We start from the raw sequence: 26,369 nt of genomic DNA, 5'->3' as shown, positions 1-26,369 counted from the left end.
ATACACCTCTGCTGTCTTCAACCAAGATCTCAGCGATCACTGCCTCATTGCCTGCATCCGTAATGGGTCAGCGGTCAAACGACCTCCACTCATCACTGTAAAACGCTCCCTGAAACACTTCAGCGAGCAGGCCTTTCTAATCGACCTGGCAGGGGTGTCCTGGAAGGATATTGATCTCATCCCGTCAGTAGAGGATGCCTGGATATTTTTTTTAAATGCCTTCCTAACAATCTTAAATAAACATGCCCCATTCAAGAAAATTAGAACCAGGAACAGATATAGCCCTTGGTTCTCCCCAGACCTGACTGCCCTTAACCAACACAAAAACATCCTATGGCGTTCTGCATTAGCATCGAACAGCCCCCGTGATATGCAGCTGTTCAGGGAAGCTAGAAACTGTTATACACAGGCAGTTAGAAAAGCCAAGGCTAGCTTTTTCAAGCAGAAATTTGCTTCCTGCAACACTAACTCTAAAAAGTTCTGGGACACTGTAAAGTCCATGGAAAATAAGAACACCTCCTCCCAGCTGCCCACTGCACTGAAGATAGGAAACACTGTCACCACTGATAAATCCACCATAATTGAGAATTTCAATAAGCATTTTTCTACGGCTGGCCATGCTTTCCACCTGGCAACTCCTACCCCGGTCAACAGCACTGCACCCCAACAGCAACTCGCCCAAGCCTTCCCCATTTCTCCTTCTCCCAAATCCATTCAGCTGAAGTTCTGAAAGAGCTGAAAAATCTGGACCCCTACAAATCAGCCGGGCTAGACAATCTGGACCCTTTCTTTCTAAAATTATCTGCCGAAATTGTTGCCACCCCTATTACTAGCCTGTTCAACCTCTCTTTCGTGTCATCTGAGATTCCCAAAGATTGGAAAGCAGCTGCGGTCATCCCCCTCTTCAAAGGGGGGACACTCTTGACCCAAACTGCTACAGACCTATATCTATCCTACCATGCCTTTCTAAGGTCTTGAAAGCCAAGTCAACAAACAGATTACCGACCATTTCGAATCTCACCATACCTTCTCTGCTATGCAATCTGGTTTCAGAGCTGGTCATGGGTGCACCTCAGCCACGCTCAAGGTCCTAAACGATATCTTAACCGCCATCGATAAGAAACATTACTGTGCAGCCGTATTCATTGATCTGGCCAAGGCTTTCGACTCTGTCAACCACCACATCCTCATCGGCAGACTCGACAGCCTTGGTTTCTCAAATGATTGCCTCGCCTGGTTCACCAACTACTTCTCTGATAGAGTTCAGTGTGTCAAATCGGAGGGTCTGCTGTCCGGACCTCTGGCAGTCTCTATGGGGGTGCCACAGGGTTCAATTCTTGGACCGACTCTCTTCTCTGTATACATCAATGAGGTCGCTCTTGCTGCTGGTGAGTCTCTGATCCACCTCTACGCAGACGACACCATTCTGTATACTTCCGGCCCTTCTTTGGACACTGTGTTAACAACCCTCCAGGCAAGCTTCAATGCCATACAACTCTCCTTCCGTGGCCTCCAATTGCTCTTAAATACAAGTAAAACTAAATGCATGCTCTTCAACCAATCGCTACCTGCACCTACCCGCCTGTCCAACATCACTACTCTGGACGGCTCTGACTTAGAATACGTGGACAACTACAAATACTTAGGTGTCTGGTTAGACTGTAAACTCTCCTTCCAGACCCATATCAAACATCTCCAATCCAAAGTTAAATCTAGAATTGGCTTCCTATTTCGCAACAAAGCATCCTTCACTCATGCTGCCAAACATACCCTTGTAAAATTGACCATCCTACCAATCCTCGACTTTGGCGATGTCATTTACAAAATAGCCTCCAATACCCTACTCAACAAATTGGATGCAGTCTATCACAGTGCAATCCGTTTTGTCACCAAAGCCCCATATACTACCCACCATTGCGACCTGTACGCTCTCGTTGGCTGGCCCTCGCTTCATACTCGTCGCCAAACCCACTGGCTCCAGGTCATCTACAAGACCCTGCTAGTTAAAGTCCCCCCTTATCTCAGCTCGCTGGTCACCATAGCATCTCCCACCTGTAGCACACGCTCCAGCAGGTATATCTCTCGTCACCCCCAAAACCAATTCTTTCTTTGGCCGCCTCTCCTTCCAGTTCTCTGCTGCCAATGACTGGAACGAACTACAAAAATCTCTTAAATTGGAAACACTTATCTCCCTCACTAGCTTTAAGCACCAACTGTCAGAGCATCTTACAGATTACTGCACCTGTACATAGCCCACCTATAATTTAGCCCAAACAACTACCTCTTTCCCAACTGTATTTAATTTATTTATTTATTTTGCTCCTTTGCACCCCATTATTTTTATTTCTACTTTGCACATTCTTCCATTGCAAAACTACCATTCCAGTGTTTTACTTGCTATATTGTATTTACTTTGCCACCATGGCCTTTTTGCCTTTACCCCCCTTCTCACCTAATTTGCTCACATTGCATATAGACTTGTTTTTTTACTGTATTATTGACTGTATGTTTGTTTTACTCCATGTGTAACTCTGTGTCGTTGTATGTGTCGAACTGCTTTGCTTTATCTTGGCCAGGTCGCAATTGTAAATGAGAACTTGTTCTCAACTTGCTTACCTGGTTAAATAAAGGTGAAATAAATAAAAAATAAATAAAAAATTGTGTCATCACTATAATTTCCATTCAGACATTCTATCCATCACAGTGTCATTCTATACTGTCGAAGTACAGTTCTAGGTCATTGTGCATACCGTATGTAGGTCATATGAACTTCATCCACAACAATTATGACGATTTTGGAGCTGTATAGGACTGAGACCAACACATCTCTCCCTGTCTTCCCCAACCAGCTCTCCGGACTTCCAAAGACAAGGTCCCAAGCATATAGCGTTCTTGTCTTTATCCACAACCACCGCTCTGTGACCCAGGACTGTTGCCTCATTTGTTCCTCTGTCCACCACTGTTTTCTTTGCTTTTTGAAGACCAGAACTAGCTACGTAGCTAGCTGGTAAAGGAGGCTTTTCCTCAAAGCCTAACACTTCCTCCTCTCTCACAAAGGCTTCACGTACATGTTAACAGTCTTTCATCGCCATAAATGTGTTGTTGAATTAAATAAATAGTCCTAGTTCTCGTTTAACTGGCTTTAATAATAACTAATAATCATACAGGTTTCACGGTTCAAAGCCATTCCAGCTCTAACGATGAACACTGTAGTGATGCCTTCATTCTTATACCAGGTAGGCAATCTCGTGACATAGTTTATTCAACTATGCTACAACCTTTTTGTCATTGTTGTTGTTTTCTATGGAGGGGTAGATGATAATAATGCATGAACATGTATGCAGCGCCGGACAGGCGGGAGACTCCGGCAGCAGCGCCCGGACAGACGGGAGACTCCGGCAGCAGCGCCGGACAGGCTGCCACAGGAACCACCAGGCTGGGGAGACCTTCAGGAGGCTTGGTGTTAGGAGGCACCTGAAGGACCGGGCTGTGGGGGAGCACTGGAGCTCTGGTGCGCAACCTTGGCACCACTTCCCCAGGCTGTACAACTACTCTAGCCCGGACCCTCCAGAGTGCAGGCACAGGTTGAACCGGGCTGTGGGTAAGCACGGGAGATCTAGTGCTTACTACACGCACCTCTCCCTTAGGCTCCACTCCCACATTTGCCCGGCACGAGCGGAGCGCAGGCAGAGGACGCACTGCAACCTCCCAGCGCCCCGGAGACACAGCACGCAGAGCACTGGCGACCAGACCCGCCGAGCAGGCACCATACGCCCTGGCTCGATGCCCACACTCGCATGGCACTTTCGGAGGGCTGCCCTACAGCGCACCGGGCTATGGGCACGTACTGGCGACACTGTGCGCTTAACCGCATAACACGGTGCCTGACCAGTAATGAGCTGCTTATAATAAGCACGAGAAGTGAGCTCAGGTCTGCTACCTGGCTTAGTACCACACCACGTCTGCCCCCACCCCAAAACATTTTTGGGGCTGCCTCTCGTACCTGTCGCACTGCCGTGCTGCCTCCTCATATCGCCACGGCACAGCTTTCACTGCCTCCAGCTCTGCTTTGGGGCGGCGATATTCCCCAGCCTGTGCCTGTGCTCTTCTTCCGAAGAGGAGAGGCGAAAAGGATCAGAGGACCAATATGCGGCGTGGTAAGTGTCCATGGTTCTTTTAATACGTAAATGTACACATGAACACTACAAAACAATAAACATGGAAAACCTAAACAGTCCTATATGGTACAGAGACAGGAACAATCACCCACAAACACACAGTGAAACCCAGGCTACCTAAGTATGATTCTCAATCAGAGACAACTAAATGACACCTGCCTCTGATTGAGAACCATACTAGGCCGAAACATAGAAATACCCCAAAACATAGAAAGACTGCTCACCCAATTCACGCCCTGACCATACTAAATAATGGCAAAACAAAGGAAATAAAGGTCAGAACGTGACAGTCTTAAAAAATATCAGGGACGTTATTATGTTCTGTTTGTTGACAAGATTTTGGAGAGTAATTGTTTTCATTCTTTTTATTTTATGTTGACCTTTATTTAACTAGGCAAGTCAGTTAAGAATACATTCTTATTTACAACTACGGTCTACCCCGACCAAACCCGGACAATGCTGGGCCAATTGTGCGCCGCACTATGGGACTACCGATCACGGCCAGTTGTGATACAGCCTGGAAGGGGTAGATGTCCTCGTTTTTTCCCGAGCTTTTTCCTTAATTTGTTCATTGCTTTGTCCTTATTATTATTTTTCTGGTTTGTCCTTCACAAGATGCCATTAGAAAAGCCTCTTCTTTTACAGGCATCGATATTGAATTTATGATAGGCCTAGAATGACTGTCCTTCACATTTACATTTTATAAAGGAACATTGGGCCTCGATTTTTCCAACAAACATAGTAATCACAATTTACAATACAACATTCGGTACTGCTTTCTGTCTCTTGTGTTCACCTTTATCTAATACATACAGTGCATTCAGAAAATATTCATACCCCTTGACTTATTCCACATTTTGTTTTGTTACGGCCCGAATTCAAAATGGATCAAATGCATGTTTTCTCACACATCTACACACAATAGCCCATAATAACAAAGAGAAAACAACATGTTTTGAGACATTTTTGCAAATGTATTGAAAATGAAGTACAGAAATATCTCATTTACATAAGTATTCACACCCATGAGTCAATTCATGTTAGAATCACGCTTGGCAGCGATTACAGCAGTCTTTCTCTGTAAGTCTCTGGATTGTACAATATTTGCACATTATTATTTTATTTCTTTTAATTAAGCTGTCAAGTTATTTGTGATCATTGCTAGACAGCAATTTAAGTCAAAACTGTAACTAGGCCTCTCAGAAACATTCGATGTCATCTTGGTAAGCAACTCCGGCGTATATTTGACCTTGTTTTTTAGGTTATTGTCCTGCTGAAAGGTGAATTTGTCTACCAGTGTCTCTTGGAAAGCAGACTGAACCAAGTTTTCCTCTAGGATTTTGCCTGTGCTTAGCTCTTTGACAAACATACCCATAACATGATGCAGCCACTACCATGCTGTGGATAAATCTATGATTGAAATTCACTGTTCGACTGAGGGACCTTACAGATAATTGCATGTGTGGGGTACAATGATTAGGTGGTCATTCAAAAATCATGTTAAACACTATTATTGCTGTCACGATGGTCGTAAGAACATTCGGACCAAGGCGCAGCGTGATATGGGTTCCACATATTTATTGAAGTGAAATGCACAAAACAATAAAGAACAAATGAAACATGATGTCAATGAAGTGCTCACAGGCAACTACACAAGAACAAGATCCCACAAAACACAGTGGGGAAATGGCTGCCTAAATATGATCCCCAATCAGAGACAACGATAAACAGCTGCCTCTGATTGGGAACCATACCAGGCCAACATAGAAATAAACACCCTAGATTACCCACCCTAGTCACACCCCGACCTAACCAAAATAGAGAATAAAAAGGATCTCTTTGGTCAGGGTATGACAATTGTGCACAGAGCCCATGCAATTTATTATGTGACTTGTTAAGCAAATTTTTACTCCTGAACTTATTTAGGCTTGCCATAACAAAGGGGTTGAATACTTACTGAATCAAGACATTTGAACTTTTTATTTTGAATGAATCTGTAAACATGACTAAAAACATAATTCCCCTTTAACATTATGGGGTATTGTGTGTAGGCCAGTGACACAATCTCAATGTAATCTGTGAGGACAGATGCTGGAGACGAGAAGCAAGTACAGGGAGTGAACATGAACAGGAACAAGGGAAAACAAAATGACAATAATGCTGACACAGGGATAAAACAGACAGATATAGGGAAGGCAATCAAAACGTGAAGGAGTCCAGGTGAGTCCAATGAGTGCAGATGAGAGGGCAAACGGGATCAGGCGTGACAGTAAGGGGCGCCACCCGTTGTCCCAGCTGGGCGAGCCTGACGGGCCGGGCGAGGCATGGGCGCTGGACTAGCCGGCTGAGGCGTAGAAGCACAACAAGCCGGCTGAGGCGTGGGATCCTGACGATCCAGCTGAGGCATGAAAGCCTGATGATCTCGCTGAGATGTGGGAGCCTGATGAGCCTGCTGAGGCAAAGCAACATCACACCTCCTCCTCCATGCTTCATGTGGGAACCACACATGCAGAGATCATCCATTCACCTACTCTGCATCTCACAGAGACACGGCAGTTGGAACAAAAAATCTCAAATTTGGACTCAGATCAAAGGACAGATTTACACCGGTCTAATGGCCATTGCTCGTGTTTCTTGGCCCAAGCAAGTCTCTTCGTCTTATTGGTGTCCTTTAGTAGTGGTTTCTTTGCAGCAATTCAACCATGAAGGCCTGATCCACGCAGTCTCCTCTGAACAGTTGATGTTGAGGTGTGTCTGTTACTTGAACTCTGTGAAGCAGTTATTTGGGCTACAATTTCTGAGGCTGGTAACTCTAATTTTATTGAAACACTCACTCCCTGAACTTGCTTCCTGACTCTCAGCACACATTGTTAATATTTACAGGCTCTTTAAGCCGGTAAATATTGTTTGTCTTTTCTTATTATCTGCTAAGCCATTATAATTTGAACAGGCTCTACTTATTTCACCTTTGACCTTTCTGATTGGAACATATGTCATTGATGGCTTTGGTATGCAGATAAGGCTGTTTTCTAGTGCCTGAACAGTCAAATTTCTCCCAGAAAGGTTGTGTTCCAGGAAAAGAGATAGCCTTTTTCAAGATGGAATGAGGAAATCCATATGTGGTTGTTTGACTGGGGAGGTGAGTAGGACAACAGGAGAATGACTATCCAAACCAATTGGACCTTTCTTGACCATTCTGTTTGTAGAGTATGGTAGGCCAAAGAATACAAACCCATCATGCCTACTATATTTATAGCATTTGTAAGTTTAGATAAATTTTGCCTACTGTAAATTTGAACACAGCTTTCACCCTATGTGACTCCTCCAAAGCTCTGTGTGGTGACTTTATAAGTTTGACACGTGTTGCGAGTTCGTCGTCACACATTGTCAACACGAACCCTCATTAGTTTCTAACAAAGAATATAGAGCGGCAGATGAGGGTGGTGAATTAGGGAGGCTGTATTTTAGGTTTCCCATGCCTGAACAAGCTGTCATTGTTTTAGCCTGAGCCAGTTTGCTCTAGAATGTTGTGGGCCTGACAATGGGACTGTAGCCCTGGTTCCACAGTGATGGGGTGGGGGCTGGGGAAACGGGCTGGACAGAGCCTGTGTCCCAAATGGCATGCTATTGCCTATATATGGGCCCTGGCCTTAGGTAGTGCACTATATAGGGAATAGGGTGGCATTTGGGACACAGACAATGTCAGTCCATTTCCCTCAGGCACTCATGTAGAACAATCTGGACGAGAACGGTCTAAATCAAGCTTTGCCAAACCAAAACATAAACTCACCGGGGACCCAGGACTGAGTTTCAGGAACACTGGTCTGAATGATGGCTGTACAAATGAGGTCCAAATGAGGTCAATTTGGAGGACCATTATAGGTCCAGTTTGTCATAATGAGCCTGTACAGACAAAGATATGGCTATAATGGATTTCTGAAATCCAATTGAGAATGTCACAGCAACTCAGTTTGCAGTTACTGTATCTATGAATCCAAACCTTTTACCATTGTTCTATTCCTGTGCCGTTTACCCCGAAGTGATTGATTTGATCCACTTACTCAGAGAACGTGTGAAATGGCAGGGATATGTATGTGTGACAATGTACAGTATATGCTAACATTATGATCAAACCTTCTGTTCTCTCACAGCACCTTCGCAGTTTGGCCCAGAGGCGTCGTTCCGCCCCCTCCCTGGCTTTTGAGAAGGCTCTGGGCAGCATGCCATGGTGCTCCGTCAGGTGAGTTTGCTCTGCTCCTCTCTACTCTGTTATCACAGTAGTATCTGCTGCTCCCACCCGTCCCAGGGGGCAGTAGAAAGCCCCTCCACTCACAGCCAGCTGCCACTTCGTCAGATTCAATAGATACAAATTGGATAAAAAGATTTCAATGGAAAGAAATGGGATCGAAAGGTATTTCGAACTTCAATGGATAGACATACCTCTATTCGTTACAATCTTTTTGTTTGAATTTTCTCACTTTGATACACATTTATGAACTTCGCTTTCTAAACCTCCCTCACTTACATGTAAAAAGACTTGGCTTTATTCATTACCGTTGAACTATTTCTTCAAAAGCAAAGCACAAAGAGTAATTCCAAGAGACATGTAATTTAGACAAGAACACATTATTTTATTGCAACTAAAACATAATTTCATAGGCTTTCATACATACAGTACATGACATACAGTACCAGTCAAAAGTTTGGACACTTACTGATTCAAGGGTTTTTCTTTATTTTGACTATTTTCTACATTGTAGAAAAATAGTGAAGACATAACTATGAAATAACACATGGAATCATGTAGTAACCAAAAAAGTGTTAAACAAATCAAAATATATTTTATATTTGATCTTCAAATAGCCACCCTTTGCCTTGATGACAGCTTTGTGCACTCCTGGCATTCTCTCAACCAGCTTCATGAGGTAGTCACCTGGAATGCATTTCAATTAGCAGGTGTGACTTGTTAAGTTAGTTTATAGAATTTCTTAATACGTTTGAGCCAATCAGTTGTGACTAGGTAGAGGTGGTATACAGAAGAAAGCCCTATTTGGTAAAAGACCAAGTCCATATGGCAAAAACGGCTCAAATAAGCAAAGAGAAATGACAGTCCATTTCTTTGACTGACCTTCATGTCTTAATCAGGAAAATGTCAAGAACTTTGAAAGTGTACATAAGTGCAGTCGCAAAAACCATCAAGCGCTATGATGAAACTGGTTCTCATGAGAACCGCCACAAAACCGGAAGACCCAGAGCTACCTCTGCTGCAGAGGATAAGTTCATTAGTTACCTGCCTCAGAAATTGCAGCCCAAATAAATGCTTCACTGAGTTCAATTAACAGACACATCTCAACATCTGTTCAGATGAGACTGCGTGAATCAGGCCTTCATGGTTGAATTTCTGCAAAGAAACTACTACTTAAGGACGCCAATAAGAAGAGACTTGCTAAGGGCCAAGAAACACGAGCAATGGCCATTAGACTAGTGGAAATCTGTCCTTTGGTCTGAGTCCAAATTTGAGATTTTTGGTTCCAACCGCCGTGTCTTTGTGAGACGCAGAGTAGGTGAATGGATGATCTCCGCATGTATGGTCCCACTGTGAAGCAAGGAGGTGTGATGGTTTGGGGGTGCTTTGCTGGTGACGCTGTTGCTGATTTAGAATTCAAGGCACGCTTAACCAGCATGGCTACCACAGCATTTTGCAGCAATACACCATGCCATCTGGTTTGCCCTTAGTCACACTATTATTTGTTTTCAACAGGACAATGCCCCAAACACACCTCCAGGCTGTGTAAGGGCTATTTGACCAAGAAGGAGAGTGTTGGAATGCTGCATCAGATGACTTGGCCTCCACAATTACTCAACCCAATTGAGATGGTTTGGGATGAGATGTACCGCAGAGTGATGGAAAAGCTACCAACAAGTGCTCAGCATACGTGGGAACTCCTTCAAGACCGCTGGAAAGAATTCCAGGTGAAGCTGGTTGAGAGAATGCCAAGCGTGTGCAAAGCTGTCAACAAGGCAAAGGGTTGCTTCTTTGAAGAATCTCAAAACATTTGGATTTGTATAACACTTTTTGTGGTTACTACATGATTCCATGTGTTAATCGTTTTGATGTCTTCACCATTCTACAATGTAGAAAATAGTAAAAAATTAAGAAAAACCCTTGAATGAGTAGGTGTCAACTTTTGACTGGTACTGTACGAACAAACATAAGCTCAAACTTCCCCCTGCTGTGACCACTAGTTGAATGGTGTCACTATGCCTCCCAGTGACACATCAGTCGGTGTAAAGGGGGCTGCAATGCCCACTCTCTACGGTAACTGGGGACACAGGTCTGGCAACTGTTGTCTAAACCCACTCAGGGCTCCCTCATCACTCCCAATGTTCAAGACTAGGGGAACTCTGTTTCTTCAGACAGATTAGGGGGGATGGAAAATGAAGTCAGAAAACAAACAAGTGTGGGGTTGTGAGGAATGGCGAAGATACAAAAACAACATGATATTTACTTTATTTGTTTTAATGAACCATATTAAATATCAGGACAAAGGCGAATAATCTAATAACCCCAGCAATAACTGACTGTCCATCACATTACATATTCAAGGTCAGTCTTCGAACATAAAGTGTTCTTCCCAGCCTGTGGTTCAAGGGATTACTAGTAAAAGCAATCCATATAAGGTTGATCTAATGTGGCTCACATTAATACAGTACTTTGACAACTGGTTGCTGACAACTATGCCCATCAATTTTTTTTTCTCATATATCGAACACTACCCAGTGGTGGAAAAATTACTCAAGTGAAAGTCACCCAGTAAACTACTAATTGAGTAAAATTATTTGTTTTAAAATATACTTATGTATCAAAAGTATCAAATTCCTTATATTAAGTAAACCAGACACCACTATTTTATTTTTTATATCCAGATAGCCAGGGGTACACTCCAACAACCAGACATCATTGTTACGTCCGTCGTTAGATGAATGAGACCAAAGCGCATTGTGGAAATTGTTCATGATTTTTAATGCTGAACTCCGACAAAACAACAAAATACAAAACCGAACGTAAAGTTCTGCAGGGCTAAACAACTATGCAAAAACAAGTTCCCACAATCTAAGGTGGGAAAAAGGGCTGCCTAAGTATGATCCCCAATCAGAGACAACGATAAACAGCTGCCTCTGATTGGGAACCATACTTAGCCAACAAAGAAATAGAAACACAGATTTGCCCACCCAAGTCACACCCTGACCTAACCAAATAGAGAATAAAAAAGGCTGTCTAAGGTTAGGGCGTGACAATCATTTACAAATGACGCATGTGTTTTAAGTGATTCAACCTGAACAGCAGCAGTATGGATGACCAGGGATGTTCTCTTGTTAAGTGCATAAATGTTTCCATTTTCTTGTCCTGCTAAGCATTCAAAATGTAACGAATAGCTTTGGGTATAAGGGAAAATGTATTTATTTTCTTTAGGAATGTTGTGAAGTAACATAAAAAGTTGTCAAAAATAGAAATAGTAGGGCCTCCTGAGTGGTGCAGTGGTCTAAGGCAGTGCTTGAGGCATTACTACAGACCCGGGTTCGATCCCAGGTTGTCACAGCCGGCCGTGACCGAGAGACCCACGAGCCGGCGCACAATTGGCCCAGCGTCATCCGGGTTAGGGATTTCGTTGTCCCATCGCATTCTAGCGACTCCTTGTGGCGGGCCGGGTGCCTACAAGATGACTTTGGTCACCGGCTGGACGGTGTTTCCTCCGACACATTGGTGCGTCTGGCATCCGGGTTATGCGAGCAGTGTCAAGAAGCACTGCAGCTTAGCAGGGTAGTGTTTTAGTGGATGCATGGCTCTGACCTTGACCTTGACCTCTCCCGAGTCCGTAGGGGAGTTGCAGCGATGGGACAAAACTGTAACAACTACCAATTGGGGAGAAAAAAGGGGTTAAAGTACAAAAAATATATAGGTAAATAGTAAAAGTACAAAAAATATATATGTAAATAGTAAAAGTACAAAAAATATATATGTAAATAGTAAAAGTACAAAAAATATATATGTAAATAGTAAAAGTACAAAAAATATATACCCCAAAAAACTACTTTAAGTAAAAATACTTGAAATTACTACCTAAGTACTTTACACCATTGACACTACCCATCTATACCATCTCAAATTCAACCAATGTATTACAAATGTTTTTTAAACTATACAAAAAAACGAAGAGTTTATAAAATACTTTAAAACCCTTTCATAAAGGAATAGTGTTATGACAATTTATATGGTTTCATCATGTGGATTCATTTATGGAATTTTCCATATGACTGAATGATGTCTGGAACACAAAATCAGTCTTTGATCAGCCCCAACAGTAGTTCACACCAAGACCACCACAGTTACAAACGGACAAGTGGGGTCCACTCCAACCAGACAACCTAACTTCATCAGAGACGTCACACTCCCACCCGTTCAACACAAAAGCAAGTGAACCCTAAGCTACAGTGAGGGGGCGGCGGATGCTAGTTTCACTACAGTGGGTGAGACAAGTGTCTTTGACGTAGAACATATCAGACATGGAAATATGATCTTTAAGCCTATACTGATCATGTTGAAGTATGCTAAGTAGAGATGTCGTGTAGGCACTGTGTTTAGTGGTAAGGCCAAGTAGGTCAGCGGGTGTAACCTAGGAGAGTCCCTCTGTGATATAGATTTGAATATCTGTACAAAAAACACACATTGAAAGAGGGACATGAAGATATGGAACACATAGAATACAATGTGAATTCTCAAAACCATTTCTCTAATGCTATTTACTTCATGTTCATGAAAGATAAATAATAGTTAGCCATAACTTATACGTTTTCCATAAATGAACAGAGCATGGGAATGATACTGAATGATTTTGTTTATACTGTAAAACATTATGTAATGAGTGAGAATATATTTTTGTTCTCAAGAAGATTAGCAACATTGTAAAATGTTAATTGCTACTTGTTTTCCGTGAGATACAAGCAACATCTTTATTGTTAATAATGATTGTGGGAGGCAAGAAAGGTTTAAAGGTCAGAGGGAAACTGAGAAGAGTGAGGGTGTTTGAGTGTGAGGGAGGTGAGAGTTCTAACCTCATCTGATGTGTAATAGGAAATAAAAGAACAAACTTGAATACGAAAACTGTCTTTCAAAGCCACACATACCATTTCACAGAGTCCTTAAATGCATTTGATTTCATACAACATGCCCTTGTGAGAGTCATAGCAACAGGCTGGAAGCCAATTGTCATGTGCTCCTCTCTGGCCTCTAGGTCACCAGGCTGCTCGTTATGGCGCACACCTGTCACCATCGTTACGCGCACCTGCGTGTCTTCAGACTCACCTGGACTCCAATCACCTCCCTGATTACCTTCCCTATATATGTCACTCCCTTTGGATCCTTCCCCAGCCGTTATTGTTTCTGTATTATGTCTGTGTGCTGTTAGTGTTTCTTGTTTTGTATTATGGTGCATTTATTTAAACACTCACTCCCTGAACTTGCTTCCTGACTCTCAGCGCACATCGTTACACCATGATGACCGTGATGGTTTGATGGCCAGATTGGGAATTTAGCCAGGACACCGGGGTTAACACCCCTACTCTTACGACAAGTGCCATGGGATCTTTAATGACCACAGAGAGTCAGGACACCCGTTTAACGTCCCATCCGAAAGACAGATCTGATGTGGTCATATGGCAAAAATGAAAACTGACCCTTAAATCCACCCACACACGTACCATGCAGGCACACAAACATAGTTCCTCCATAGTTCTGACCCCCACTCTCTCTACCCTAGGGAGGAGGCGCCGTGCTGGGTGTCGATGGAGCAATGCCCTTTCGTCCTGGGTCTTAGCAGTGAGAATGCGGAGCTGGTCCTGGACGCCTGTGTTCAGATCACAGAAGGCATGAAGACCCGAAGGAGACAACTCTTCCTCTTCAGCGACGTGATCGCCATCACCATGCTCAAGTAAGATATGGAACATGATAAGAACACAAACCAACACATAAACTCCCTTTTCAAACGTCCCCTTTTCAGGACCCTGTCTTTCAAAGATAATTCATAAAAATCCAAACAACTTCATCTTCATTGTAAAGGGTTTAAACGTTTCCCATGCTTGTTCAATGACCAATAAACAATTAATGGACATGCACCATTTGTGAAAACTTAGGACACTAAAAAGGCCTGTCTACTGACTCTGAAAAACACTAAATGAAGATGCCCAGGGTCCCTGCTCATCTGTTTGAACGTGCCTTAGGCATGCTGCAAGGAGGCATGAGGACTGCAGATGTGGCCAGGGCAATAAATTGCAATGTCCGTACTGTGAGACACCTGAGACAGCACTACAGGGAGACAGGGTGGACAGCTAATCGTCCTCGTAGTGACAGACCACGTGTAAAAACACCTGTACATCCGAAAATCACACCTGCGGGACAGTCTGAGCAGGATGGCAACAACAACTGCCTGTGTTACACCAGGAACGCACAATCCCTCCATCAGTGCTCAGACTGTCCGCAATAGGCTGAGAGAGGCTGGACTGAGGGCTTGTAGGCCTTTTGTAGTAAGGCAGGTCCTCACCAGACATCACAGACAACAACGTCGCCTGTGGGCACAAACCCACCGTCGCTGGACCAGACAGGACTGGCAAAAAGTGATCTTCACTGACGAGTCGCGGTTTTGTCTCACCAGGGGTGATGGTCGGATTCGTGTTTATCGGTGAAGGAATGAGCGTTACACCGAGGCCTGTACTCTGGAGCGTGATCGATTTGGATGTGGAGGGCCCGTCATTGTCTGGGGCGGTGTGTCACAGCATCATCGGACTGAGCTTGTTGTCATTGCAGGCAATTTCAACGCTGTGCGTTACAGGGAAGACATCCTCCTCCCTCATGTGGTACCCTTCCTGCAGGCTCATCCTGACATGACCCTCCAGCATGACTATGCCACCAGTCATACTGCTCATCCAGGGGGGTGGGGTTCCTGCAAGACAGGAATGTCAGTGTTCTGTCATGGCCAGCGAAGAGCCCGGATATCAATCCAATTTAGCACATCTGGGACCTGTTGGGTCGGAGGGTGAGGGCTATGGCCATTCCCCCCAGAAATGTCCAGGAACTTGCAGGTGCCTTGGTGGAAGAGTGGGGTAACATCTCACAGCAAGAACTGGCAAATCTGGTGCAGTCCATGAGGAGGAGATGCACTGGAGTACTTAACTTCTTATGGGCAGGTAGCGTTTACTTATGCACACTTTTCATCCGGACGTGAAAATACTGCCCCCTACCCAAGAGAGGTTAATGCCACAGGTGACCACACCATACACTGACTGTTACTTTTGATTTTGACCCCCCCTTTGTTCAGGGACACATTTTTCAATTTCTGTTAGTCACATGTCTCTGGAACTTGTTCAGTTTATGTTTTAGTTGTTGAATCTTGTTATGTTCATACAAATATTTGTTAAGTTTGCTGAAAATAAATGCAGAGGATGTTTCTTTGTTTTGCTGAGTTTATTTATACTGTCTGCATAGCAACACACACAGACACCACATAGATTGTCTGAGTTTTGCCTTCAGAGAACAGAACTGATTTACCTCCATTTCCTCTCCCCTAAGTCCTTCACTCTCTCTTCTCCTTCCCACCCTCCATTAATTCTGCATCCTATATGGTAATCATATAGCCCAGCTCATATGGAGGGAATAGGGTGCCAGGCGCACCGGTTTGTGTCAAGAACTGCAATGCAGTTCAAGAATGGTCCACCACCCGAAGCACATCCAGCCAACTTGACACAACTGTGGAAGCATTGGAGTCAACATGAGCCAGCATGCCTGTGGAACGCTTTCGACACTTGTAGAGTCCATACCCTGACGAATTGAGGCTGTTCTGACAGCACACTCGTGACTGAAGACAGATCCTCAATACAGTTGATGCTAGGCTTTACACAAAATCCTGTTCCCTCAACAAGGCCTACAGTAAGTGCGTGGGTCTATGGATCCACGCGCGACAAGGTGACAGTTTCAACATTGTAGCTAATCAAAAGTGGTGAACTAGGCCTTGAGTGAGTTCCTTCCTACTCACGAGCTGACAGGCAGACAGACACAGGAAGCTGATCATGGAACACAATGCATTCATAAAGAGAGAGAAATCAGATAATTTCCTGTTTCTGAGTGATAAGCAAACAATCACTGGTTTAGAAATAGATGACAATAATGAGGAATACATTAGTACCTATAGCAACCATTGGGATAGAGAAGTGGATTGTGCAGGTTTCTCGGCTTGATGAGCTGAGATACAGTCAGGCCTGATGAAAACATTAACTGACTCTCTAAATTCTCAACCTGCTAGCCCTCATATAGCATCCATGATCACATAATCCTCTCTCTCTCTCTCTCTCATATTTAGGTCCAGTGCTAGCTACCGTCTGAAGCACAGGGTGAGTCTGGAAGATCTGTGGCTTTATGGCTTTGAGGACGAGGAGGAAGAGGGAGGAGGGGGAGAGATTGACCTCAGGACGTCCCTGGTCCTGGCCTGGCCCCTTGCCTTCTGTGTGGTGTCCTTCCAGTGAGCAACAGCCATCCTCTGTGTGCATACATGAGTGCACACTCATACATGTGCACACACACACAGACACGCAGGCAGACACTCAGGCAGGCAGGTGCACACAAAACATATTGAGTTTCTTAAAGGCCCAAAAACGTGATCCCCCCCCCCCCTGTGTTTTATATATATTTACACACTATGAGGTTGGAATATTATTGTGAATTTGTGAAAATCATGATAATGCCCTTCTAGTGTAAGAGCTGTTTGAAAAGTCCCCCTGAAATTTCAGCCTGTTTTGGTGGGATGGAGTTTTGGTGGGATCACTATTCGGTAAATTAGTTAATAGACCAATAAGAAACAGAGTTCCAAGCCTCTGTCAATAACAGCAAACTTTCCGTTTTCCCTCCCCATTCAAAATTCTTGCTTAAGAAATTGCCCTTTGCCAAGAAGCTATTGTTGTTTCTTTTTGACCATTTTAATCATAGTAAGGTACCCAGAAATGATTTCATATTGAGATAAAAACAGCTGCATTGGACCTGGTTTGGATGGTCTCCATAAGATTATGAATGAAATAGGGAAATGAGGACAGTCTACACCATCACAAGATAATGGCTGGTGAAAGAGGAAGTGTTGAAGCTGACCATCAGACCTAGGATCACATGTCAGGGGCTTTACAGCACTGGACTTTATCAGGAAGACTATCTTTGAAATAAAGAGGAAGTGTTGAAATTGCATGGTCACAAATAGACAAACGGACACAACATTGAACAAAAAACAATTGAAAGGGGATGGAATAGTGATTGAGTAACAATGAGTGTCTGTTTTGATCAGTAATAATAGCTATCCTTCGTTGGTGTAGATGTGGGTCATTTAGTCATGTTACTGGGGTCTGAGTCATGGACTCCCACAGTTTCTTCTCAAGCAAACAGTCAAATAACACTGGTAGAACGTTGTTGACTAGAGTCATTCTTAGAGTCTGTGGTTCAACAGTTTATTGCTCTACAAATTACCAGTAAGCACCAACAGTATATGAGCTGGTCCATCCGTATAGTGTCTGTAATCCAAATGTAGGCACAACCAAAGATGAAAGAATAGACAGGAAAAATTACTACAAAATATGCACTTTTAAAGGCCTAACACAGTTATTACTATCATCTATACAGGTGAGTGAGGGTTTGTTTAAGTTAGAGTCTCCCTCATGTCTCTTTCCACATGGCGACAACAGCAGCAGCCCCAACACATAGGGGAAGTGAAAGGTGTTTTGATCGGGCCGCCATGACGCTGCTTCCTGTCCCCATGACTGAGCTAGAGTTTCCATTGCTCTAGTTAAAAGAGCCAGAAGGCGTGCTGTGTCTCTTTAGTCAGTCTGTCTGTCCATCTGTGTGTTTGCTTCGTTCCTCTTTCACTGTGGATTAGTAACTCCCATGCTGTTATTTTGCCTGCAGCTCACCTGAGGTAAAAGAACGCTGGTTGGATACTCTTCACAGGTAAACACTACTATTATCTCCATATATAATACAAATGCCACTTGATTGAGCCATAATGGGTAACCTGGGTTACTCGGTTATACTATATGAAGATAGTCATTATGTGTAAGAACTTGCAGTATCAATGGGACTGTACTGCTAATGTCATTCAATTAGCTATAATAATTATTGATGCACTGTGAATAGAATTAGTATTTTAAGCATACCTGTGTTGGAGATGGGAACTGTATTTTAGTGAATATTGCAATATTCTTCATGATGTCAGAACATATAGTTCAATATAGTATATATTTCCAACATTCTTTTCTGTCACACAATTGTTAATGGTTATCATTATTTTCACTCATATTCAAATTATTCAGAATATTCATTTGATCCTCTTTTAAAACACACCCCACAACACACACACACACACACACACGCACGCACGCACGCACGTACGCACACACAACGGCAAACACACCCTTTTGACACATACAGAGAGCGGTTGTGTAGAGACCACATGTACGACAACATCCATCTAGTAGTCACTCTCTATTATGGCTCGCGAGAATAACTAGGGACTGACTGGAGATCAGTGAAATATTTGTATATATATATTTTATGTATGTATTTTCCTCATTCCAGGAAAATTAAAGCAGCAAAAGAGAGGGCAGGTTCTACCACTCCACCACCAAGTGTCCTGATGAAGGTGCTGAGCGGCAGTATCACAGTAAGTCTATCGCTTAGGCCATGTCCCAAATGGCAACCTATTTCCCTTTACAGTGCACTACTTTTGACCAGGGCCCATAGAGCACTGGTCGAACGTAGTGCACTATAGGGAACAGGATGCCATTTTGGAGGCAGCTTTATCCTATTCTCCAGTGTGCTAAATTTACAGAAATAGCTATCAGAACACCTGAAACAGAGAAGAAAACTGTGAACTTTATTACCATAGCGCATACTTTGTAGACTGTAGTCATAGTCCCTGATACATCACCCAGATTCTTGTTACCCAAAGCGGTGATGGCAGATACTGTAGAATCTCTTGCTCTCATGTTGATGGCTCTTATGGCTCTGAAGAGGCATATTACCTCTATAAAGGTATCGGACATTCTTAGAAAGGAGCTCAATGCAGACACACTTTGCAGCCACATTCAAGCATAATAGGCTTTTGTTTGACACCATTCAAATTGTACTTATAGAATTGGGATGAGCATACATTGACTTTTGCCTAATATATAGTATAATTGCCTCTGGAAGGAGTCACAACTTTCATCTGCACTATAAATAATAATCTCTCTCTCTTTGTTTCAGACTAAAACTCTAACAGGAAGGGGCATGGAGCCTTCTATAACGTTTTCGCTTGATGTGAGTTCCGTACAGTACACTTTCTGCTTCTTTCATCCATGTGTCAATTCTGGTTCAACATGTGTTGGGGAGAAACACCTTGTATGAGGTTATATGAGGCTTATTTTGAGGGTTTATAGGGGAATTCAGACCGCTGCAATCTGTTTTTCAAATAGAAGCACTTATAACACAAGTGTATACATTGTAACAGTTTATTGATACTGTACAGTGATTGTGCTTTTTTAAGGAGGGTTTGTGTTGTTTCCTTCAAGTGGAGTACCTAGTGGTGTTCTTGAGGGGACATTTGTTTGAAAGTGGTGGGCTTTTTTGATGGGTGTTATTGACGGGTAAATTGTTTGGGTGATTGGGGAGTTTGAGGAGGGAGAGGGGCCGGGTTAGATAATTACCAACCCGCACCCTCGCCGGAAACAGGCATGCAAACAGAGGGTGTGGCTCCCCTGCCACATGTTCCTCATACATGCTCATGACTACATCTCCTGTTTTGCGTTTCCAGAGTGACACAAAGATCCCCGCCCTGCCCGGCTGTGTAACACAGCCCATTGGTGAGTTTGAAAAACAACATCTCTGAACCACAAGGTTGGTTAAGGGCCCACAGTGTGTATATATGTGTTTGTGTGTGTGCCAACTTAGACAGAGAAAATAATTCAAACCGTAGGAGAGAGAGAAACAGGACACACCAATGATCAGTGTGAATGTCAAGCTAAAACAAGAACTTCAACTTATATCATGTGTTTATCTCTCTCACACTCACTGTCTTTCTCATGAATGCTATTAGTACACAGTAACCCTTAATACCTCCTTTATAATAGTGTATGCTATACCTACACAAATTGCCTAAACGTTTGGCTTCTTTCGTAACAGAAAATGGTAGCAACAGTAAGTGGAGCATCTTGAGGAAGTTGAGGAGAAGCTCCACCCTCACCAGCATGTCCTCCCGTCCAGACACAGACTCCAAGAGCAATCTGTTTGGACAGTCTCTCTCCAAGACCTGCCCAGATGACGGGACTCTTCCGAAGCCTATCACAGTATGTCAATCTACCAAACTGTACCACAACTATCTTTGTTCTGTAATATCTTTGTTCTGTATTATCTTTGTATGTCAGATTTTCATAATTTGTACAAGCTGTGGGGATTGAGTGAGAAAGAATAGACAGCTGTAATGAATCATAGTGACAGCTATTGATTTGATCTGCAACTCATTCTACCAAGGTGTTTAGTTCAAAGGGTATATTGACTAGGGCACTTGATCAATCAGGCAATTCAATTGTTACTAATAAGTGCAGTTAGTTACCAAAGCACTTGGTAATGGTTGCTAAGGACCCGCTTGTCTGCAACCCAACCACAGATTGAATCTGTGATGTTCCACTTCCAGCTGACATGCACAATGCACTGTCTGTCTCAGTCTGCCCCTGGCCTACCCCTCACAGAATCATTTAAGCATATAGGGCTCCCGAGTGGTGCAGCGGTCTAAGGAACTGCATCTCAGTGCTAGAGGCATCACTACAGACCCTGGGTAGATTCCAGGCTGAATCACAACCGGCTGTGATTGGGAGCCCCATAGGGCGGCACACAATTGGCCCAGCGTCGTCCGGGTTTGGCCTGGGTAGGCAGAGTTGCAAAGAAAAAGCCATATCTCAGACTGGCCAATAAAAATTAAAAATGAAGATGGGCAAAATAACACAAGCACTGGACAGAGGACACTGCCTAGAAGGCCAGCATTCCGGAGTCGCCTCTTCACTGTTGAAGTTGAGACTGGTGTTTTGCAGGTACCATTTATGAAGCTGCCAGTTGAGGACTTGTGAGGTGTCTGTTTCTCAAACTAGACACTAATGTACTTTTCCTCTTGCTCTGTTGTGCACCCGGGGCCTCCCACTCGTCTTTCTATTCTGGTTAGAGCCAGTTTGCTCTGGGAAGGGAGTAGTACACAGCATGGTATCAGATCTTCAGTTTTTTGGCAATTTCTTGCATGGAATAGCCTTAATTTCTCAGAACAAGAATAGACTGACGAGTTTCAGAAGAAGGTTCTTTGTTTCTGACCATTTTGAGCCTGTAATCGAACCCACAAATGCTGATGCTCCAGATACTCAACTAGTCTAAAGAAGGCCAGTTGTAATTGCTTCTTTAATCAGAACAACAGTTTTCAGCTGTGCTAAAATAATTGCAAAAGGGTTTTCTAATGATCAATTAGCCTGTTAAAATTATAAACTTGGATTAGCTAACACAACGTGCCATTGGAACACAATAGTGATGGTTGCTGATAATGGTCTTACGCCTTTGTAGATATTCCATAAAAAATCTGCCAGTCTGTCTGTTTCTAGCTACAATAGTCATTTACAACATTAACAACGTCTACACTGTATTTCTGATCAATTTGCTTTTCTTTCAAAAACAAGGACATTTCTAAGTGACCCCAAACATTTGAACGATAGTGTGTATATATATAAAATGTACACACATGCATCCACAGCAAATTGTTTGACTTGTTCATGCCATTTCTTAGCCTGGTTTGACCTCTTTTCCTCCCTCGTTCCTCTCTCTCCCCACCAGGATATATTGGTGCTGCTGTGCAAGAAAGGCCCCTCCACAGAGGGGGTGTTCAGGAAGAACGGCAACAATAAGAACCTGAAGGCCATCAGGGAGCAGCTCGACAGTGGGACGGAGGTAGAGATGGAGGCCTTGCCAGTGGTTCTCCTGGTGGGACTACTCAAGGTAAAGAATAATCCATCTGTTCACTGCTTTGTCCTTTCCTTTTCCAAGTCCGTCAATCTGTCCGTCCAGCTGGAGCAGGCAGACAAAGGGAGAAGCAGCTCTATGACCTTCAATTAGACCTGTTAGTGTGTTAGCACCTATTACTACTTATCAGCAGTCTTCTATTGTAATATGTTCTAACCCCCGACACCTTCCCTCCTAATTGCAGAGTTTTCTGAAGGAGCTCCCGGGCAGCCTGCTAGTGTCGGATATGTATGAGACCTGGATGAAGGCCCTGGAGACTAAGGACGACCACCACAGAAGCTTAGAGCTCAAAAGGTAAGCTACCAGCCATTAAAAAATAAATAACCTAGAATCAGATTGTTTTTATTTTTAATTAATGCAGCATTACCAAGTTACTACCAACTACCAATGAGCTGACACTAGGCTAAATGTAGCGTTAGCAACTGTACGCCCTGTTGAGCCATCCCCATTGGTGAGCTATATTACTGTCGTACTTGTGGGGCATAATCTTATATAAATCTGTAGGCTACATGAGAGGCCGTAGCTGTAAACGTTATGCTAATGTTAGACTAATGTAGGCATTTTGGTAAAAAAAAAACTATACTTTACCATTACCGTTTAGGTGTTGCAAAGAATAGATTCAAGGGGCTTTTCAATTGAGTTTTTTAGAGAGTCAGACAATGAGGAAGTAGTTCCTCTACCCTCAATGTGTACACTTATTTTTTTGTTTCCTCCCCCTCTCAAAAAGAGAAGCTACAAAAACAAATTGCGAGCGGCAAACTGATCTACATTTTTTTCCTGTTCTTTCTCTTCTTCCTTCCCTTTCCCCTCTCAGGGTGGTAGACAAGCTACCGGGACCTAACATTCTCCTGCTGCGAAACATTCTGTGTGTGCTCCATCACATCACGGAGAGGGCAGAGACCAACAAGATGGACGCCAATAACTTGGCATTGTGCATCGCACCCACTCTGCTGCAGAAGGACACCATGTCCTTAGACGTGCAGACCGTGGAGAAGGTGAGAATCCGGTTCTGACTGGACTCTTTGAAGCTGCCAGTGTGGTTTTCATGTACCGAAAACAACCGTGTGTGTGTGTTTGTGTCTGTGTGTGGGCCTATAGTTTGGCATGAACTCTAACCTACTATAGTCTGCGCTGTAACAGGACTGGGTTGTTTACCAAAAGGAAATGCCAAATCTTCACACTTTAAAACAATGTTACTTTCAATCACTCAACCATTGTTCTAAGTAATAATAACCTTTTATGTTCTTTGTGATGTTTCCTTTAGGTGATAGAGCTGACACAGTTCCTGATCGAGCGTTGCTGTGAGATCTTTGGGGAGGACGTCCTGAGCCTTTTGGGAGATCCCGAAGAGGAGAACTCAGGTAAGTTAACTGGGCTGCTTTAGGTGCGACTCTCTGCAATGCTACACATTCTTTCACAGAAAATAAGAACATTCTCTTGACACAGATTTCTGGGAACATGTTTCAAAAAGCTTGAAATAAAATAGAACAATGGGAATAGGGATCATACATTGTACACTGCAGCTCATCAATGTTCTCTTTCTCCTCAGATTCCGTGTCGTCACAGCAACACGATTCTGCTTATGACAGCAACGACCCAGACGCTGAGGGGGACAGTATGGGGTCCAGGCAAGTAGAGGGTGAGGGGGAAAGGTGCGGCTCGTCCCCATCTCTCCTCTTTGCGTTCGGGATACAATGCGGCCCTATTCCTTCCAACACCATCTTCCACACCTTCACCAACAAGAAGCCCTTCAACCGCCGCTGCTCAGAGCCAATCATCTTCCCCTCTGCCGAGAAGAGGAGCCTGATTGGCCTGGCACGTAGTAACGACGATTTCTCCGTGGAGGGGCGGGACTTTGAGGAGCATCCACTCAAGAAACAGATCTCTGATGACTCCTTCCTGCTCCCAGAATGTGGTGTTACCAACACCAGGCATGCCACCACGCTGTCTCTCCCCAAACTCGGTGGCAGCCAGACGATGACTTGGCGGCAGCTTGACCCGTCATGCCTGTCATCCTGCTCCCTGGAGAGCGCCTCCTCCAACACATCAGAGGTCTCCCTGTTCACCAGCTCGCCGCTGACATCCCCGGCCTGCCAACACAGGGGCCAGTCCACACGCCATGCTCCCCTCTCCGCCAAGCCCAGGGCAGAGCCCCCGAGGGCAGACACGACGGAAGTGGTCGAGCGATGCACCCAGTCCATGAAGGTGGACAGTAAAGCCCTGACGAGGACCAAGAGCCTGGGGGCCTTTGGCTTCGCCTGGGGCAGTCTCAAGAAAGGCGACCTCCAGAAGGAGAAGCCTTTCTCTTGCGGGACCCTCGAGGAGGACTCCCAGAGTGAGGTGGAGGCCCCAGTGGCCGAGGCCCCCCTCAGACAGAAGCGCCCCCTGTCTGCGGTGGAGGTCTTCCTACAGGTGGACAGCAGACTGCCCTCCCAGCCCCCTTCGTACGAGCAGGCAGTCCAGAGTGCTGCTCAGCCCTCCCCACCGCATTATGGCTCCATGACTGTCAGTGCCGTCGCTGCCACTCTCAGCAGGAAGTCCCGCCCAGCCTCTATGAACGCAAACTTCCTGTACTCCTGTCCCGTCAATCAATACACAGACTGCTTCTCTCAGGGGATAGATGGTGATGATGTCACTGCAGCCCAACAGCATTCGGTCGGGTTCCGCCAGCGAGCGATGTCTGAGTCCGTGTCAAGAGCACGCCACGAGACCCTGTCACACCATGAGACAGCATCACACCATGAGACTGCGTCACGGAGGTGCAGCCAGCCTGTGTTCGAGGAGTATTCTTACACCAAGGAGTCCTACGTTTGAAGGACTTTTTCAGACATTATGTTTCACTTTCTTCACTTTAAATGTACACAAATTAAAATGTGCAACTGTTAGGTTGGACTTGCTGAGTAGTACTGTTTAGAGTACAAAATTACGATATTTTACCTGAAAAGCTATTTATAAATAGACACCTTCTCTAGTTTATCTACAGCAAAGCTATGTAAATAATCACAATCTGAATCTGCATGTATAGAGGGTAACAATATGCTATTGTTGGTATTATTTCCATTGTTTTACTTTTGTTAATATACTGCTATGTACTGTACATAAATGTATACATTTGTGAAAATGTTTTCTTCCCTGTGTCTTTTTGTATGTCTTGACTCTACAACATCTTTACTTCCACTACAATAAAGCACCTTTATGTAACATTGTGACTTTGTTCTCCAGTTCTTACGGTAGGAGTAGGAGCACTAAAGTCCTGTGACCTTGCAGCTCTGAGTAGAATCAATTGGTTATTACATCCTCAAGCATGCAGTGCCACTCAAACAACCATGTGGTAACGCAAATGCATAGACTTCAGGAAGCGTACAACACCTACCTCTGCAACATCTATCAGAGGTCAGAACATAGAAATTGTAGAGGAATACAAATATCTGGGTGTCCTGTTGGACAATAAGCTTCAGTGGAGTAAATGTACAGACCTGATCTACAAAAAGAGCCAACCGAGACTGTACTTTCTCAAAAAGCTGGGATCTTTTAATGTAGACTGTACTATATTGACTCTGTTTTACAAATCTTTTATTGAGAGTATTTTCACTTTTTGTATTGTTTGTTGGTTTGGCAATGCCACTGTCAGCCAGAGAAACATGCTGAGAAGGATTATTACCACAGCAAGCAAGGTACTTGGAGTCAAACAGACAGGCCTGGATGAGATCTTTAAGGTCAGGGCCCTCCGTAAGGCTCACAAAATCATTTTAGACCTAAGCCACCCCCTGTCCCTGGACTTTGAACTACTCCCCTCTGGGCGCAGGTATAGGGCACCCCTCAGCAGGAAAAACACAACTTGACAATAATTGTGCCAGGTGTGATATCCCTCCTAAATAGCTCGGGTGAATGTTCCTATCGACTCCGTAAGGCCAGCAGTCTTAAAAAAACAAAAAAGTTGTATTTCTTTATTTCTTATAATTGTTCTATTATGTAACTGTTATGAAAGTTGTATGGTCAATTTTGTTTTGTATTTAAAAGTGTACATGACACTGCAACAAAATTTCCCCAGGGGGACAATAAAGTCAGTAAGT

The 26,369-nt window shown here is 43.9% G+C and overlaps 1 protein-coding gene across 2 annotated transcripts in view; it reads left to right on the top strand.

The window, feature by feature from the left end:
- The window catches only part of LOC115139666 (T-cell activation Rho GTPase-activating protein-like), a 34,297-nt gene extending 8,800 nt beyond the window's left edge, over positions 1-25,497 (top strand). The window contains exons 1-14 of one of the 2 annotated variants that reach the window (XM_065026471.1): positions 3,745-4,157; positions 8,330-8,418; positions 13,997-14,167; positions 16,589-16,747; positions 18,172-18,213; positions 18,841-18,925; positions 19,510-19,563; positions 20,057-20,105; positions 20,425-20,588; positions 22,111-22,272; positions 22,481-22,590; positions 23,111-23,291; positions 23,561-23,657; positions 23,846-25,497. In XM_065026471.1, the coding sequence (XP_064882543.1) occupies positions 3,798-4,157; positions 8,330-8,418; positions 13,997-14,167; positions 16,589-16,747; positions 18,172-18,213; positions 18,841-18,925; positions 19,510-19,563; positions 20,057-20,105; positions 20,425-20,588; positions 22,111-22,272; positions 22,481-22,590; positions 23,111-23,291; positions 23,561-23,657; positions 23,846-25,110 (2,988 nt within the window). In that variant the 5' untranslated portion in view covers positions 3,745-3,797 and the 3' untranslated portion in view covers positions 25,111-25,497. Of the gene's footprint in view, positions 1-3,744; positions 4,158-8,329; positions 8,419-13,996; positions 14,168-16,588; positions 16,748-18,171; positions 18,214-18,840; positions 18,926-19,509; positions 19,564-20,056; positions 20,106-20,424; positions 20,589-22,110; positions 22,273-22,480; positions 22,591-23,110; positions 23,292-23,560; positions 23,658-23,845 lie in introns of those variants that run through there. The other variant, XM_029677294.2, reaches the window with a different exon arrangement.
- Positions 25,498-26,369: the final 872 nt, after the last annotated feature.

Source organism: Oncorhynchus nerka, linkage group LG13 (genome assembly GCF_034236695.1).
Source record: "Oncorhynchus nerka isolate Pitt River linkage group LG13, Oner_Uvic_2.0, whole genome shotgun sequence".
Classification (NCBI taxonomy): Eukaryota; Metazoa; Chordata; class Actinopteri; order Salmoniformes; family Salmonidae; genus Oncorhynchus; species Oncorhynchus nerka.
The sequence above is the reverse complement of the archived record's forward strand: the minus strand, read 5'-3'. Positions and strand labels throughout refer to the sequence as shown.